Genomic DNA, 17274 nt, shown 5'->3' with positions numbered 1-17274 from the left:
AATTTTCTGAAACACATTCACAGAATTCAAGTGTTTACAGATTTCACAGTCACCCTAAAGCTAGTATGTGTTACAGGCCCAAAGGAGTATCCAAACTTGACAAGACATGATAGCATTTCCTCAAAGAGCACCTGCTACCATTGCTTAAATAAAAACAAAGCATTTCAAAGGGATCCAAAGGCTCCTCAACAACAGTTGCAAAATTCTCTTTAGTCCATAGGACACATTTGCTCCTTAAGAGAAGACCTGGTAGGTGGTCGCACAGGCCTTTAATATCAGCACTTGGGAGGAAGAGGCAAGTGAATCTCTGTGAGTTGTAGGCCAGCCTGGTCTATAGAGCGAGTAACAGAGCAGCCAGAACTACATAGTAAGATCCTGTCTTGAAAGAGAGAGATAAAGAAGACAACTATTCCATAAAACGGGGTAGAAGAGAAAGCTAGAGGTTCAGAGGCTAGCCCTTGCCTCACTTTCCAAGATGCCCCACCTGAGAATTTTAAAAACAGCTTTAATGACTACTGACTTGGCCTCTAGCTTAATCACAATAAGCCCAATGATATAAACTCTAAAGTCACTTAAAGTCAATTTCTATAAATTGTGACTTGCCACAAAGAGCTGGAGTGTCCTGAAGAAATGTCAGCAAATCATCTACTAAAACTCCCACTCCTCAGAGGCTGGCCATAACCCAGAAAACTGGATCCTACCTTAAAGCTGCATACAAATGACACAACTAAATAACTAAATGTTCCCTAAAGAAGACAAAGCAGGGCCAGAGAGATGGCTCAATAGGCAAGATCACTCACTGTAAAATCATAAAAGGACTTAAGTTCATACCCCAAGGACCTAGGTTTGAATCCCTAGCACCCACATAAAGGCTGTTCATACCTGCAACCCCAATATTATGGAGTGGAGACAATAGATTCTGGAAGCTCACTAGCCAGGCAACTTAGTTGAAATGGCAAGCTGGCAGGCTTCTGGTTTGCAAAAGGCCCTATCTCAAGGGAATAAGGCAGAGGAAGAAACCCAATTTCCTCCTCTGACCTCTGGAGGTGGGTGTACCCACACTTATACTATCATTGGCCAAGAGAACTCTAATATTTAAATCAGTGCCTTTCAGAATTCACTGACATACATGCACACACACTCCTGAGAAACATGCTAATTATCAAATAGTAAAAACATTTACAGTCATACTTTTCAAGAGAGAAAAACAAAACAAAAGCACAATTTATTCAAATTTAATTACTTTTTTCAGCAATAAAAACTGAGCAATAAAATATGGTAAATGAACGAGATATAGCGACAACATTCCAAACAAGATCATTTCATCCACACATGGAAAAATATTGTAAATCAATCTTCTGATGGGATGGCCAGAAAGATTAAAACCATACCATTTTAGAGAAGCCTGCTTAGCTGCAAATATACATTTCCTGTTGTTTCCACTTAAGGCCAACAAATACAAGCAACAAACATTTAATCCATACCTAAGGTCAGTTCTGCATTATACTTATTATAGATGCCCCGAATAGAGAAACCCAGCTGAGTTCCTGTCTCTAAGTTGGTTAGATGAAAAATGAAACATAACAAGTTAAAGGACATGAAACAAAACAATGAGAGATAAGAGAGTAAAATGGGAAGTACCAAGCAAATTTCAAGAAGACGTGATCATAGAGGGTCTGTGTGATCATATAAGACTTCTTTTTTGTTTTTGTTTTTTGTTTTGTTTTTTTGAGACAGGGTTTCTCTGTGGCTTTGGAGCTAGCTCTTAGTAGACAAGGATGGTCTCGAACTCACAGAGATCCTCCTGCCTCTGCCTCCTGAGTGCTGGGACTAAAGGCATGCGCTGCCACGGCCCGGCTTGGTCATAAGACAGACTTTACTGGAAACCAGGAAGAGTGCGTTAGATGGCCAAGCAATAGTCAGGGAGAGAAAGAAAATGACATAAGGACAGATGAAGACAGAAAAGAGCTTTGAGGGGACTTAAGGGAATGTTTACAAGTCTGACTAAAAATCAGGACTCCCACAAAATTAACAGTGGCTAGTCTAGTTAGGGCCAAAAGGCCCTAGATAACACTTTGTATGGCAGAGTTTATATCTGATCCATAGGACAGAGTTGTAACAGACTTCTCATTTTCAATTTGAATTTTCTAAAACAAAAATTTCCTTCTAAATTTACAAAGCTAAAAATTTAAAGAGTTGGTTTTTGAGTAATTCACCAGACAGACTGAAAGCTCTAGCAAAAACTTTTCCATACGAAGATGAGCCACAAAAGTCTCTTTCACAAACACAAAATTGCCAAAAACACTCTTATGAACTGGTGGGGAAACTACTGCTTTTTTCTACACACTCGTTTCTGTATCTCTCAAAGATCTGCCATATGGATATATTCAGATGCTAAAGATGGAAGCCACAGCTCTTGGGTATGCAGGTAAACAGTCTGGCTGAGCTATAGCTTTAGCCTCAGATGTAACATTCTTTTGTTATTGTTTTTTGAGACATGATCTTTCTATGTAGCTCTGGCAAACCTGGAACTCACTATATAGACCAGGCTAGCCTCCAACTCACAGAGATCCACCTGATTCTACCTTATGAGTCGGGATTAAATGCATGAGCCACTATACAGGACTAGAATGTAACATTCTTAACAATTAAGAAAAAATATTAAGATAACTTGCATTTTGGCTTTAATACCTTTGCCTCAGAATATAGAGAAGAAATTAGTAACAAACTTTCAAGGGTAATCCATTGGTTTACCATAAATGTCTGTAACTTCCAGTTTGCTTTCCAGGTACTGGGGCACACATTTAATCCCAGCACTTGGGAAGCATAGGTATGTAGATCTCTATGAGTTCAAGGCCAGCCTGGACTACATAGTGAGTTTCAGGCCAGGGATCTACAGTAAGACTTCATCAAAAAAAAAAAAAAATCCATTATCTTTATTTCTTCTTTTTTTTAGTTAGCTTATTTTTAAAGGAGATTTTAAATTTTTTATTTCAAACTTTAAATTTCAAACTTTTACACCTGAGCCAGAGTGGTAGCGAACAACTTTAGTCCCAGCACTCAGGAGGCAGAGGTAGGCAAATCTCTGTGAGTTAGAGGCCAGTCTGGTCTATCTATAGAGTGAGTTCCAGAACAGGATCCAAAGCTACACAGAAAATCCCTGTCTCACAAAACAAAACAAAATTTTTTTATTTGTTTATGTGGGTGGGGGGGACATGCCATGTCACTCATGTGAAACTAAGGGGCCAACTAGCAGCAGTTAGTGCTCTCCTTTTTCCATGTAGACTCTAAGAATTGAACTCAGTTCATCAGGCGTGGTGACAGTACCTTTACCTACTGATCTGTCTCACCAGTCTTTTTTGGTTTCTTTGAGATAGGGTCTCATGATGTAGTTCAGGTTGGGCTTCAACTCCTTCTGTAGACAAGACTGTCTTCAACTCTACCTCTGAAGTGCTGGGATTATAGGCATGAGCCACCATGCCTGACCTGTTTGACTAATTCTATATTTCACAGGATCATGTTAGAAAAGAACAGTTGCTTTGGATGTACATGGAGATAAGAATTATGACATATGCCAGCTGGTGGTGGCGCACACCTTTAATCCCAGCACTTGAGAGGCTGAGGCAGGAGGATCTCTGAGTTTAAGGCTAGCCTGGTTTATACAGCAAATTCCAGGACAGGCTCCAAAGCTATACAGAGGAAGCTTGTCTCAAAAAAAAAAAAAAAAAGAGGGGGGGATGATATACAAAAATATGTACAAGTTGGATGTTTATTTTAAATATTTAATTGGTGTACATGTGTGCACACACACCATGGGGCACACGTGGTAGTCAGAGGATACCCACAAGTTTCCTCCTCTCCTTCCACTATATGAGTCCCAGAGATCAAACTCTGATCACTAGGCTTTGTGGCCAGGACCTTTAACCACTGAGCTATCATGCCAGCCAAAAATAAAAAGAAATGTTTAACAAGGAAAGGAAATGTCACCATCACATATCCAACATCTATAGAGTTCAGATACAAGGCCAAAAAGTATTTAAAATAAAGATACATCTATTAAAAAATTGTGGTAAATTCAAGAGTGGTAGAACATTCTTATAATCTCAGAACTGAAAAGCCTAAGACAAGAGGATTGTAAATTTGAATCAACATGGGCTATATAAGAAGTTCAAGACCAGTCTGGGATACACAGTGAGATGCTATCTCAAACAAACAAACAAACAAAAACCTCTTGGTAAACCTTACGTAACCCTGTAAGCCTATCTCCTTTAGTTATATTAATAGAGTCCATAAGTGAATGAGTAAAGTTCAAAGAACCATAAAATCAGCATCTAAATTTAATAAAGTAACATTTATAAATACTTTATTATGACCTTGATGGTGACCAGATAGGTATAACTCTTACCTTGGTACAAAAAGATTTTGTAGGTGTTTTAATATACTTTGAACATACAGATTAGGCTCTTTAATAACTGGTAATGGAATAGAATCTTTTGGCAACACCAAAGCCATAATCCAATCTGTATATACATCAACACAATATTTTACAGTCTCTCCATCCAATGGAAGGGTCAGTCCATAGCAAATCACTTCCATGGTCCATTTTACCTAAGCAAAAGAAAACATTCACAAAGATTATAGATCTTTATCTGTATCTCACTAGATTAATTTAAAATATAATATCTCCTAGTACCCAGATGCTTTAAGTTGAAGTTAGTCATCTCAACATATACATCAAATTTACTCTAGTCACATACTTTCTATGTATATACATATTCATGTCATATTTGCTGAGCAAATTTCAGGAGAAATTAAATTCAATATTTTTAAATATTAAGCCCATGCAAGCTTTTACCCTTTTGATATTATTACCAATCACTCTATGAAATGATCCTTTCAACTTTCTACAGATATTGGAAACAGAAAATAGAAAATGTAGAATTTTAATTGCCCAATTTGCATATATAAATATGTATCATTTAAGAAATCAAGTATATAAACTCAATTATGCTCCATCTTCATATTATGCAATAGGAACAAATGACAGGAAGGAAGATGAATCATTCAACTTATACAACTTGTTTTCTCTGTCAAAAAAAATGCAACACTAAAATGGACGGGTAAGAACACATACAGGTGAAGAGGGACTGAATGGGTATGGTCCTAACTAGACATCTAGCCACACTTAACCCGACCACCTGAAACACATTCTTGTTTGTGCTTTGAGAAATAAGATGCTAAGACAAAGGGGAAATCTCCCTATTTGGAAAAGAAAATGAAACTATATTCTTAGACACCAAAGCCTAGAAGGTTAAAGTGAATTCCAGACAAAAAAATCTGGGACAAATACTAAGCAGATGATCAGTAAACAGTTAACAAAAAGGATGCATGGGGGGGCTGGAGAGATGGCTCAGAGGTTAAGAGCCATGACTGCTCTTCCAGAGGTCCTGAGTTCAATTCCCAGCAACCACATGGTGGCTCACAACCATCTGTAATGATGCCCTCTTCTGGCCTGCAGGCATACATGCAGACAGAACATTGTATACATAACAAATAAATAAATAAATCTTAAAAAAAAAAAAGGATGCATGGATCACTGAGAACCAGGCTGCTCAAAAAGACCAGTCAAGCCAGATAAACTTCATTTCTTTACTACCAGTCTTATTTTGAAGAGAGTGACAATTATACATTAATGGCAGTTAAAACAGTACCTCCATAAATGTCACCACCACAATAACCCTGGTGTAACATGGTAAACTAGCCTCATTTCATACATCAGAAAAACAAAATTTAGCATGTTTAAGTAATCCAGCCCACCATTGTTTTATAAATAGTGAAGCTGAAGACGAATCTTGTCTTCCAACGAGAAACATGAATCCAATTTTCCAACCACAAGTTTTGAAGTCTCTCACCAACCCACTAAGGGGTGTTTCCGGCAAAAGGGTATCCTACGGGCTGTAGAATGGCCAAAATACCACACAAGACAATAACAGGGTGAAGGTTCTGAAATTATTTAGGGAAACAATGCCACTGGCTTACCAAAGGCCACACCCACTAAGTTCCAGTTGCTGCTGCTGCTGTTTTGTGTTTCTCAGGCCCAAAGTACAGCAGGAAAGCACTCTACTCCTGAGCTATACCACCAGCCTACCTTACCTAAATTTTTATTTAGGTGGTTGATGCTGCATTCCTATAATCCCAGCATTCGTGATGCTAAAGTAGGGAGATCTCAAGTTCAAGGGAGTCTGAACTACACACTGAGTCCAAGACAGCCTGAACTAAACAGAAAGATCCTATCTCAATAATAATAATAATAATAATAATGGGCAATCATCTGTTAAATAAATTATTTTTTAAAATATCTCAAATTCAAGACAGTCTGAAATACACAGTCATCTCCCCAGCTACAGAAAGGAATCTTAAAAGGAGCTATAGGCCAGGTGGTGGTGGTACAAGCCTTTAACCCCAGCACTTGGGAGGCAGAGGCAGGCAGAAGGTGGATCTCAGTGAATTTGAGGCCAGCCTGGTCTACAAATCGAGTTCCAGGACAGCTAGGACTGATGCACAGAGAAACCCTGTCTCAAAAAAACAAAACTAAATGCTCATGCTCCAAAGAAAGGAGCAAAGGAGCTACAGGTTCCTAATTATTAGATGAAAGAAAGAAGACAAGTTAGCTTTGGTGATAATGTCATAGTAGTTTAATTGTTGTAAAAGAAAAGTGCCCATGATGGCACAGTGAGTAAAACCATTTGCTGATCATCTGTAGCCTGAGTTTGATTGTGAGGATCAAAAGAAAGAAAAGATAGGTAGGCATGGTGGCTCACACCTGTAATCCCAACACTTGAGAGGCTGAGACAGCAGAATGACTACAAGTTTAAGAATACATTGTTTACACAGTGAGTTCTAGGCCAATCTGATCTATAGAATGAATCTTGTCTTTAAAGCAATACTACTACTACTACTTGTAGTGATATATTATTTATGGTTTATTAAAGCTTGACTGAAGATTCAGAAAAGCAAAGTCAGTCTCAAGCTATAGAGATCAGGCAGTGGTGACACACACCTTTAATCCCAGCAACCAGAAGCTAGGAAGTGATGGTAGACACCTTTAATCCTAGGACTCAAGATTAAGAGATTGATGGATCACCCAGGGATACATGAGATTGAATCAGTCTAAGAGTAACAGATCACTTGCCATTATAATCCCAGCACTAGAAGGTTATAAAAGATACAAGCAGGGATTTCAGTAGTTAATTTGAGGCATTTGTTCTCCAGCCACACTGAGGAGAGGCAGCAGTTTGAGACTTGGTGAAGAGCTCATGCATGGATCAGCCCTTTCAGTCTGAGCTAGAGGTGAAAGCTAGTGGCCAGCTTTCTGATATTCAGCTTGAAGCTTGAACCCCAATATCTGTCTCTTATTTTTTCATGTTACAACAACTAATAATAATAATAGTAATAATAATAATAATAACAGTAATAATGCATATACCTATAATCCCAGCACTTGGGAGACAGAGGCAAGTGGAACTCTGCAAGTTCAAGTCCAGCCTGATCTACAAAGTGAATTTTAGGCCAGTCAGGAACACACAGTGAAACTCTGCCACCAAAAACAAACAAACAAACAAACAACAACAACAACAAAAAACAGGGTGGGGGGGGTCCTGAGAATAGGCCTAAAAAGCCTGCATAAGTTTTCTTTTTTTTTTTTTCTTTTTTTTTTTTTCTTTTTTTTTTTGGTTTTTCGAGACAGGGTTTCTCTGTGGCTTTGGAGGCTGTCCTGGAACTCGCTTGGTAGTCCAGGCTGGTCTCGAACTCACAGAGATCCGCCTGCTTCTGCCTCCCGAGTGCTGGGATTAAAGGCGTGCACCACCAACGCCCGGCTCTGCATAAGCTTTCTTAAACAGAGAGTACAAAGTTCTACTCCACACCATTCTCAAGGTTCCTTTAGAACTCCCACTGAGGTTTAATGTCATCTTAGTGCCCTGAACCTATGAACAGAAAACTATCTCCCAGATAAATCATCCCAAGATCCCTTTGGACAACAAGTTTAGGAATTCCAAAACCAGTTCCAACCACCTAGGCTTACAACCAGTAAGTGGTGATCTTCTGCAGCACTTAAACCTTGAAGCCAGGCTAAATCAGTTACAGTGAGGGACACAGGAAAGTTCAAGCTCAGCACATATGTGTAGACTGAAAATCTGACATAAGTGAGGCTTTCAGTCAGGGATGGGGGTGGGGACTGTGCTGGCTAGTTTTATGTCAACTTGACACAAGGGAACCTTGGTTGAGAAAATGTCTCCGTAAATCCAGGCTTTAAGCAAGCCTGTGGAGCATTTTCTTAATTAGTGATTGATGGGGGAAGGCCCACTCCTAGGAGTGGTGCCACCCTGAGCTGGTAGTTCTGTGTTCTGCAAGAATGCAGGCTGAGCAAGCCACGATGAGTAAGCCAGTAAGCAGTATTCCCCCATGGTCTCTGCATCAGTTCCTGCCTACAGGTTCCTTCCCTGTTTTTCCTCAGTGGATTGTGACTTTGGATAAGTAAGTCAAATAAACCCTTTCCTCCCCAACTTGCTTTTTTGGTCTTGGAGTTTCATCATAACAATAGTATCCCTAACTAGGACAGGGACTTCTAAACAGAAACAGAAATGTGAAGACTGAACCTAGTGCTTAAGGGTCTGACACATGACTCTCTGTCTTGACTACTTAGCTCACATGGAGAACTAGGTGTGACCAGTGAGAAACTTCAACAGCAAAAAGGTACAAGCCCTTCTTTATATCTTCATCGGCCCCAAGTCCCAGCATACAACCCAAGTAATATAAAAACTAGAATTCTCACTACATCAGGCAGCAATCCATTAAAAAGTCAGCACTGTAACAGTGCATACTGCTCCTGCAGAGGACCTAACTTTGATTCCCTGTGCTCACAACTGCCCCCAACTCCAGCTGCAGACAGATCCAACAACACTGGCTTCCAGAGGTACCTGCATTCATGTGCACATACTCATACACAGACTTACATACATATACAAAGTTAAAAATAATAAAACAATTTAACTACCACTTTTTAAAATGTCAATACTATATAAAATGTTTAGTAAACAATTCATATTTTCACACAATTGAATGAATGAAGAAACACTTACTTCTTTGTCAGTTTTTAACAAACTCTCACTACCAGCCACTGAAGAGGTACCTAATGCCTGCCCAAGAGGACGGACCACTGCATTTGCCACCTCTCGCCCAACACTCTCTGGATAGCTGTGTAGCACACTGGTATGGCCTTGATCATTCTGAATCACCAAATGCAGTGACCGCCACTCAGAGTACATCGTGCCGCTAAAGTACTATCCAAATGGCACCTGAAAAGACAAAACAGACATGCATGTCAAACTATGCTTACTGCTAATATATAAAAAAAAAAGTAAAAGATTTTTACTAGGCAACATATAAAATGGGCTGCAACACACTGATTCTAAAAATATTATTTCAGAAAAATACAAAATTTATCTAGAGGAGCTGAAGAGATGGCTCAGAGTTTAGCGTACTTGCTGCTCTTCCAGAGGAACGGAGTTCAATCCTTAGCACCTGTATCAGATGGCTCACTTCCTGTAACTCCAGTTCAAGAGAATCCAATACCTTCTTCTAGCCTCCACAAGCACTTCCATTCCCATGTATGTACCCCACACAGACACACACAAGCATGCATAATTGAATATAAATATAAACAAATTGTAAAACATATCCAAATGTTTTGAGCTATTGTGAGATCAGGTGACAAGATGGACCCTGAGAGGTAGTTGTATGAACACCTAGATTACAGAGCTCCTCTGTTTCTGAGTGAATTCAAGGCCAGCCAAGGCAATTTAGTAAGACCCTGTCTCAAAAAAATTTTTTTAATAAAAGGACAAACTGAGAATATATACACCAGTGACAGAATACTTGCCTTGCATGCTCAAGGCCCTAGATTCAAAACATCAGAACTGGAAATGAAAATAACACAAAAAGCCCCTAGAAGCCCTGAAACAAACCGGAAGAGGCCATTATTCAAAGAAATGGAAAGATGAGATCCAGAAGCCCCCATAACATGAGGACTTCTTCCCTTAAACAGTCCTAAGACAGAAAACAAATGTAAGATGGAGTGCCCTAAGGGGTAAGGAGATTTATGTGTACACAGTCTCTTAGATTTTCCTTCAGTGTTCTTCACACTTCAGTTTTTACGCTCATCTGTTATTTACCTCCACAAGTAATGTAAGAAAGACTGTCTTCTAGGTGTGCAGCTAGGTGTGGCATCATCTACTCAAAATACATCCTTGGTGTCACCCATCCTCTCTACCTCCTCTTCTACAGAGCTCCTTGAGCCGAGGGGAGGAGTTTGAGGAAGATATCCCATTTTGAACTCAGTGTTCCAAAGACTCACTCTCTACCCATTGTCCAGTTGTCTCTATTTCCAATTGACAACAGCTTATAAAGGAAAAATCAGTTTTCTCTAATGCAGCCTCACTGGGTATACAAACTAAACATAAAGGTAGGCTCCATGTCCAACACAAACACATAAAGGTAAACTCCGTGTCCAATACAAAAACAAAGCCAATGATGTTTGTGTGGACTATTTTTGTCTCACATTGCTTTGCCTGGGCATCTTTTATCTTACTGATTTTTTTGTTTGTATATTACAATTTTGGATTTTGTGTTTTTTATGGGTTTCGTTTATTTCTGTGTGTTTCTTACTTCCTCATTTTGTTGGGGTATTTTATTCTGGTTTGTCCCCCCACAAACACCCAACCACCCTTTTTTGTTTGTTTTTTCAAGATAGGGTCTCTGTGTAGCTCTGGCTGTCCTGGAAATCTGTAGACCAGCATGGGTAACTAACAGAGATCCACCTGCCTGTCTCCCCAGTTTGAGGATTAAAGGCATGTGCCACCACTGCCCAGCTTGTTTCCTTTTTTTATTTGCCTGTTTGTTCTCTAAAGAGAAAGAAGAAAAGATGTAGATGTTAGTATTCAGGCATCTGTACTGGCCTGTCCTTGGGGTTCTGACAGGATACACCCTCAGCTGCAGCCACTAAGAGCACCACCTGCGCCTATCCACTATGTTCCCTTTTTAAAGGACCCTACCCCACTTTCCATCCTTTCTCCCTCTCCCTCTTCCTCTACTCTCCTGCTGCTCCTATCTCCAGAGGCAGGTCTCCCTACTTCCCTTTCCCCTTTTTATGATCCCTGTACCTAATTTAAAAAAGCCCTTCTGCTTGAACCTTGTTGCACAGCATCTTTCTCTTGCATGTTGCTTTTCTTAAATTATAACAACAGAGTTGGATGGGTGGGAGATGAGAAGGATCTGAGAGGAGATGGGGGGGGATGATCATAATATATTGTATAAATTTTCAATAAAAATTCTTATTGCATTAAATTGAACTAATTTATTTTTGTCATGTACTATGCAAAGACATGATATTTTTACATTATAAAGAAAATCTCCCCAATATTCATTTTAAATTTCTGTTGGCTGTTCTAGGCATTTGTCCTTTTATGTGAAATTACAGGTTATTTTTTTTCTTTTTAAAAAAATACGACAAAAACTTGCTAATTGGAATTGCTTACACACTATGCTGGGGTTCAAACCAGGGCTTTGCATGTTAGGCAACTCTTTTACCACTGAGCCACAACCATTTTGTTTGTCAATGTCCCACAATCCCTGTTTCTATGCTATAGCTTCAAAGGACTACTGATCACTGCCTAAGCCCACCAATCTACCAAACTCTATAGAACTATTTTTGTTACTTTTACTGAATGACAATTTTGACCCACCTTATGAAGTTTCATTTTTCAAAGCCTAGCTCAAATACCACCTTTTGCTAAAACTTTTACTCCTAAGACCAACTCTTTCCCATTCTGAGTGCCTATTAGTCTATTTATAGAGCTTCACGTTCAATTAATTACTCAATGATTGTGTATAGGTTCTCCACCAAGGCAACTTCAGTCTTCAGAAGAAACCTCAACTCCTAACATATGATGGATATTACTTATTTTATGTGCATGGTTATTTTGCCTACATGTCTGTCTGTGCACCTAGTGTATTCAATGCGTATAAGGCCAGAAGACGTATCAGGTTCTCTGGAACTGTAATGCTCTGCAGTGTTTGGAATGAACCTAGGTCCTCTACAAAAGATACAAGTGCTTTTAATGTGAGTCATTTCTTCTGTCTCTAAAAAGTTACTTGTCCCCTGTGTCTGAGCATCCATACCTGTAAAAAGGATTTCTCATGGGAGAAAAGCCTTCTTCAATGGTGTTGCAAGAATTAAAGAGCCGGGTGTTGGTGGCGCACGCCTTTAATCCCAGCACTTGGGAGGCAGAAGCAGGCGGATCTCTGTGAGTTCGAGGCCAGCCTGGTCTACAAGAGCTAGTTCCAGGACAGCCTCCAAAGCCACAGAAAAACCCTGTCTCAAAAAACCAAAAAAAAAAAAAAAGAATTAAAGAATCATATACATGGTATATTTGGGACTTGTCCTAGTTAATAGTAAGAAACCAGTGAGTGATAGCTATTAAGTGGAGAAAATTATATATTATGATAACAACTAGGGAAACATGTATAACTTCAGATTAGAAAGATGAAAGATAAATGAAGGTAGTACTATTAGTACAATTTGATGCAATAAGTTTATACTAATATTCATGTCAGAGAATTGATAAAAATGTATCACTGGCAGAAATCACCAAGTTGACTCATTTAATAGTTATTAGCCATCTATTACATACAATGAACAATGTTAACACCATTGAAATGATTAAGAATATGGTTCCTGTTTTCAATTAGGTTACAGTTTAACACAAAATAACTATGATGAAACTGGAACTTTAAAGGTGCTAAATGCAAAAATTATAAGCAACTATAGAAATTTAGGGAAAGATTGCTTTTGATTCAAGAGAGTGGATGAAAACAAGGTAGATTTGGGGTAAAAGGATATGGGGTATATAAATTGGACACTGATTACAAAAAAAAAAAAAACTGGGTGGATAGGAATGAGAATAAGAAAGGGCAACCATAAAAGAAAAGACATAAAGCCGGGTGTCCAGCACTTGGGAGGCAGAGGCAGGCAGATCTCTGTGAGTTCAAGGCCAGCCTGGTCTACAGAGAGAGTTCCAGGACAGGCTCCAAAACAATACAGAGAAACCCTGTCTCAAAAAAAAAAAAAAAAAGAAAAAAGAAAAAGAAAAGACATAAAAACAGGGAGCATAGTATAATGGCAGATACCTATAATTCCAACACTTGAAAGGCCAAGGCAAAGATTGCAAGTTCAAAGATACCATAGGCTACACAGTAAGGCTATTCTGTTAAAAACAAACAAACAAACAAAAACAAAAAACAAAAGTAAACAGGGCAGGAGACATGGTCCAGCAGTAAAAACACTGCTCTTCCAGGGGACCTGAGTTCAAACCTCAACACCCACATTAAGTGGGTTCACAACTACTTGTAATTCAAGCTCCAGAGATTTGATATACTTTTCTGCCCTCCCTAGGTACCTACACACCTATGTCTTATAGGAACAAGATGTTCAGAGTTGAAAGAGTTCTGTTATAGAAGGTAACAGGGTTTTTTGTTTGTTTTTGCTTTTAAGACAGGGTTTCTCTGTGTGTCCCTGGCTGTCTTGGAACTCACTCTAGTAAGCAGTGGTCTCGGACTCAGAGATACAGCTGCTTCTGCCTCCTGATTACTGTGATTAAAGGCATGTGCCACCACTGCAGGCCAGATTTTTTTTTAAAGGGACAGACGTGGTGGTGGCATACCTTTAATCTCAGCACTAAGTAGGGGAAGGCCAGCCCATCTTTGTAAATTCAGGTTAGCCTGATCTACATAATGTGTTCCAGGCTTGAAGTGAGACCCAATCTCAAAAAAAAAGTTTTTGAAGGATTTTGAAAGCTAGGATTGAAGATTTATAATTAAGTAAAAACTGGAGGCAAGGCCTGTGAGATGACTCAGCAGGGCACTTCCTATGAAGACTGAGCAAGTTCAGTTCATAGGATCCACACAGTGAAAGAAAAGAACAGACTACTGCAAATTGTCCTCTAACCAAATATGCACAATGGTGTACACTAATTCAAAAATAAAAACAAAACACTGGGGTCAAACTATGTCCACATGAACTAAAACTTTCCAACAAAAGTGCAAGTACATCCAACTGTAGACATGAGATGCAGAAAATTAAACCAGAAGACACCCTCCAAGGAAGATATACCCTGGAGGCCCAACTCATCAGCCCCTTCTGCAGCCACACCACCAGTCATTCATGTACAGTGTTCTAGAAGAATTCTACACACCTATCTGTCAGAACCAGTGGATGTATACAGGGACTGAATAGTCATCTGGGAAGCAGTTAATGAACCCACTTGCTGAATACCAATATAGAGATAGTCCAGAGGTCCAAGTGTGTGTTCAAACCTGCCATGTCCCTTTATACATGATTAGACATGATTAGAGTGTGCAGGTGTGGGGAGTTGTGCTGGTAGACTAAAGGGCATCAAGTTCTCCAACTCCTCCTATCCAGTTAAGTTTACTTTACCATAGGAATGATACAACAGGAACTGAACTTCCATAAAGTAATTTGACGTAAGTGTCCGAGACAGGCAAGAGATCAGCAAACTCCAATGTCACTAATACACTGAATAAAGGACAGAACAGACAGTCATTGTAGCTCATATGAGATAATGAACATAATTGAAGGCAGATGATGAATCTCCTGCTATGTGCTATCAACCTCAGCTGCTAGCAGAGCTGTCTCCACCTTCAATGCTCTAGAAGCAAGCACTATGGGAAGAAGATCAAGTGCACTTTGCAGACCCCTAGTTTCCTTTTCAACTCCACATGGACCCTTTCCCAAGTATCTTCTCTGAAGATTGTCATCATATGACGTTGTGCTGCCTACTAGCTTACAGTTTATAAACACTCCATAGTAACAATGTAGGTCCAGTCTAAATGGCAATCACCAAAACAATCAATACAGTGGTGACCCACAAAGACCACAACCTAATATTAGTCACATCAACTGACTCAAGCAATAGTTATCACATCTATCTATACAGCAAACACAGTGAGTCCCACAATAATAATCAGACTATTCCTAAGGAGCTTTAAGTCAAATTATAAAGAACAATTGTTTGCAAACTTTCTGCAGTAAAACTAGACATTAGTTATGTCACTAAAATAATACTGTTAAACACCTGTACCCGTCAGGTTGTCCTAGGATTTAAGTGTGCAGATATAAAAAGAACACAATGGCTGCCCAAGGCAAAGTTTTATAATGATGAAGACAGAAATCAATGAGACATCATCATAATAACAGCATTTAATATGATCAATGATGTAATCAGCTATAAGGCAGCAGATTAGAACCACCAGAGATCTTAACTGATAATAATGTGCCTTTGTGCAACTGTAATTGATCAATTTCCATGAACTTTCACAAGTTAATTCATTTTATTACAACAACTACCCTAGATGCTTAAGTTAGAAAGAAGACTCACTAGTCATTAGGAAAGCAAAATAAGACTATGACTTGCTCAGGATCACATCAAGTAACTGCAATGTTGGGACAAGAAAATCTACCTCTTGCCTCAAAGGTCCAATGCTTCTGAATCTGTACCATATGACCTTGGAAAAGCCACTCTGTTTATTTTTCAGTCTCCCTGTCTCTAAAACAGGGGGAACACCTTCAGTACCTATCTAAAGTAACTAGAGGGAAGGATCAAAGAAAGCAGCCTAAGTCAACACACTTCAGGACATACAAATAAAGGTACATGTTAGATACACCTGTTCCTCTGGAGAAAAACAGGGTACAGGGAGGGTGCCAGCGTGCTGAGCAAATAAAGTGTTACTGGACAGAAGGACCACATTTCTTAATTCTGTTGTGGTCTCAACGACTCCACAAGGCAGACATCCATCAAGCTAGCATAAAAAAAGAAAAAAGGAATGAACTCATCTATGCACCAGACAGTAACTGCTCAGGTTCCTATCAAGCACCTGAATTACAAGGGAGAGACAGGTTCTGCCTGTATGTCTTCCCAAAGATGAAAACAGATGGGTTTTGCTAGTCTATGAAAGAAAATGTGAATACACTGCCTGCTCCCAGTCAGCACCAACACAATTATCATCGTCTCTAGCCTAATATTCCCAGTTTCATATCTACTGGCATGAGTAACTATAAATTTAGAACTCAGTTCCCTTATCATATTTAAAGTGTTTAGTAGGCACATAGAACTAGTAAACAGTGCATTGAACTGCTCACACATGACAGATAATTCTATTTCACAGGGATGGTTAAGATACTATACTTTTAGTTTTACTGTAATTCTAACTATAGAATTTTGTAAGGACAGAAGCTATATCTTACATTCAGTACCTCCAGTTTATATAACAAAAGGCATATCACATACCAAACATTCACTACACTTCCAATTGGTTAACTTAAAATACAGCAGATAAATCTGTCCACTTTTCCCATCCCCAATCTTCTTTCAATAAAAAGAACATCTCACATGAGGGACAGCAGGGATGACATGGAACAGGACACAGAGTCTAACAGGAGAAGGTCCATTTTTCAGTCCTGGATATGCCAGAAGCTCACCACGTACCTTTAGGCATGATAATTTGTCTACAAAAGTTAAAATAGAACTATGCAGACACTAATTTTAAAACTTCACCTTGGAAGAGGGTAGTGAGACAGGTTCTCACTATATAACCCAGGCTGGCCTCAAACTTGCCCAATCCTCCTGTCTTAGCCAAGATTACAGATGTGAGCAGAACATCCAACTTAAAACTATCTTATACCACAAGAAATCATTCTGTCTACGAGACCTTTGTACATGTCAAGAACATACTGATAGGTACCTCAAATTAGATAGAATTCTTGCCAAAGTCACAGGTTATTGTGATTAGAGCTACTTCTGGTCACTAACTCAGCATGAGAACATTTCACCCATATACTGGAAGTCAACTAAAGACTTAAACCTCAAGCTTAAAAAAAAAAAACTGAGTTTCTTCCATGTGCCAAGACCAGAACTGGATACTCTGTCCATATCTGATCAGAGAAACAAGGGCAAGTTTCTTGAGCAGCTAAATTTACCACCTCATGTCCCATCACCTCCTATATTAGCCTTTGCCTAAAACCCAAGGAAACAGTAAATAAATGAGACAAGAAACCTTCCCCTTACAATACTATGCTGTAAAAATTATTTTATGAAATATGTATTTTTATTCAATCTACATACTTCACATTTAACTGGGGAA

At 39.1% G+C, this 17274-nt stretch overlaps 1 protein-coding gene across 10 annotated transcripts in view; it reads right to left on the bottom strand.

The window, feature by feature from the left end:
- Positions 1–17274, bottom strand: part of Ralgapb (Ral GTPase activating protein non-catalytic subunit beta) — an 88632-nt gene that overhangs the window by 68217 nt on the left and 3141 nt on the right. For 9 of the 10 annotated variants that reach the window (XM_013122480.3, XM_040733089.1, XM_013122479.3 and 6 more), the window contains exons 2-3: positions 9141–9356; positions 4406–4608 (exon numbers count right to left, since the gene is read on the bottom strand). In XM_013122480.3, the coding sequence (XP_012977934.1) occupies positions 4406–4608; positions 9141–9326 (389 nt within the window). In that variant the 5' untranslated portion in view covers positions 9327–9356. Of the gene's footprint in view, positions 1–4405; positions 4609–9140; positions 9357–17274 lie in introns of those variants that run through there. The other variant, XM_040733090.1, reaches the window with a different exon arrangement.

The sequence above is a fragment of the Mesocricetus auratus genome, unplaced genomic scaffold (genome assembly GCF_017639785.1).
Source record: "Mesocricetus auratus isolate SY011 unplaced genomic scaffold, BCM_Maur_2.0 Super-Scaffold_100028, whole genome shotgun sequence".
Taxonomy (NCBI): Eukaryota; Metazoa; Chordata; class Mammalia; order Rodentia; family Cricetidae; genus Mesocricetus; species Mesocricetus auratus.
This window is presented reverse-complemented; position numbering and strand designations above follow the sequence as displayed.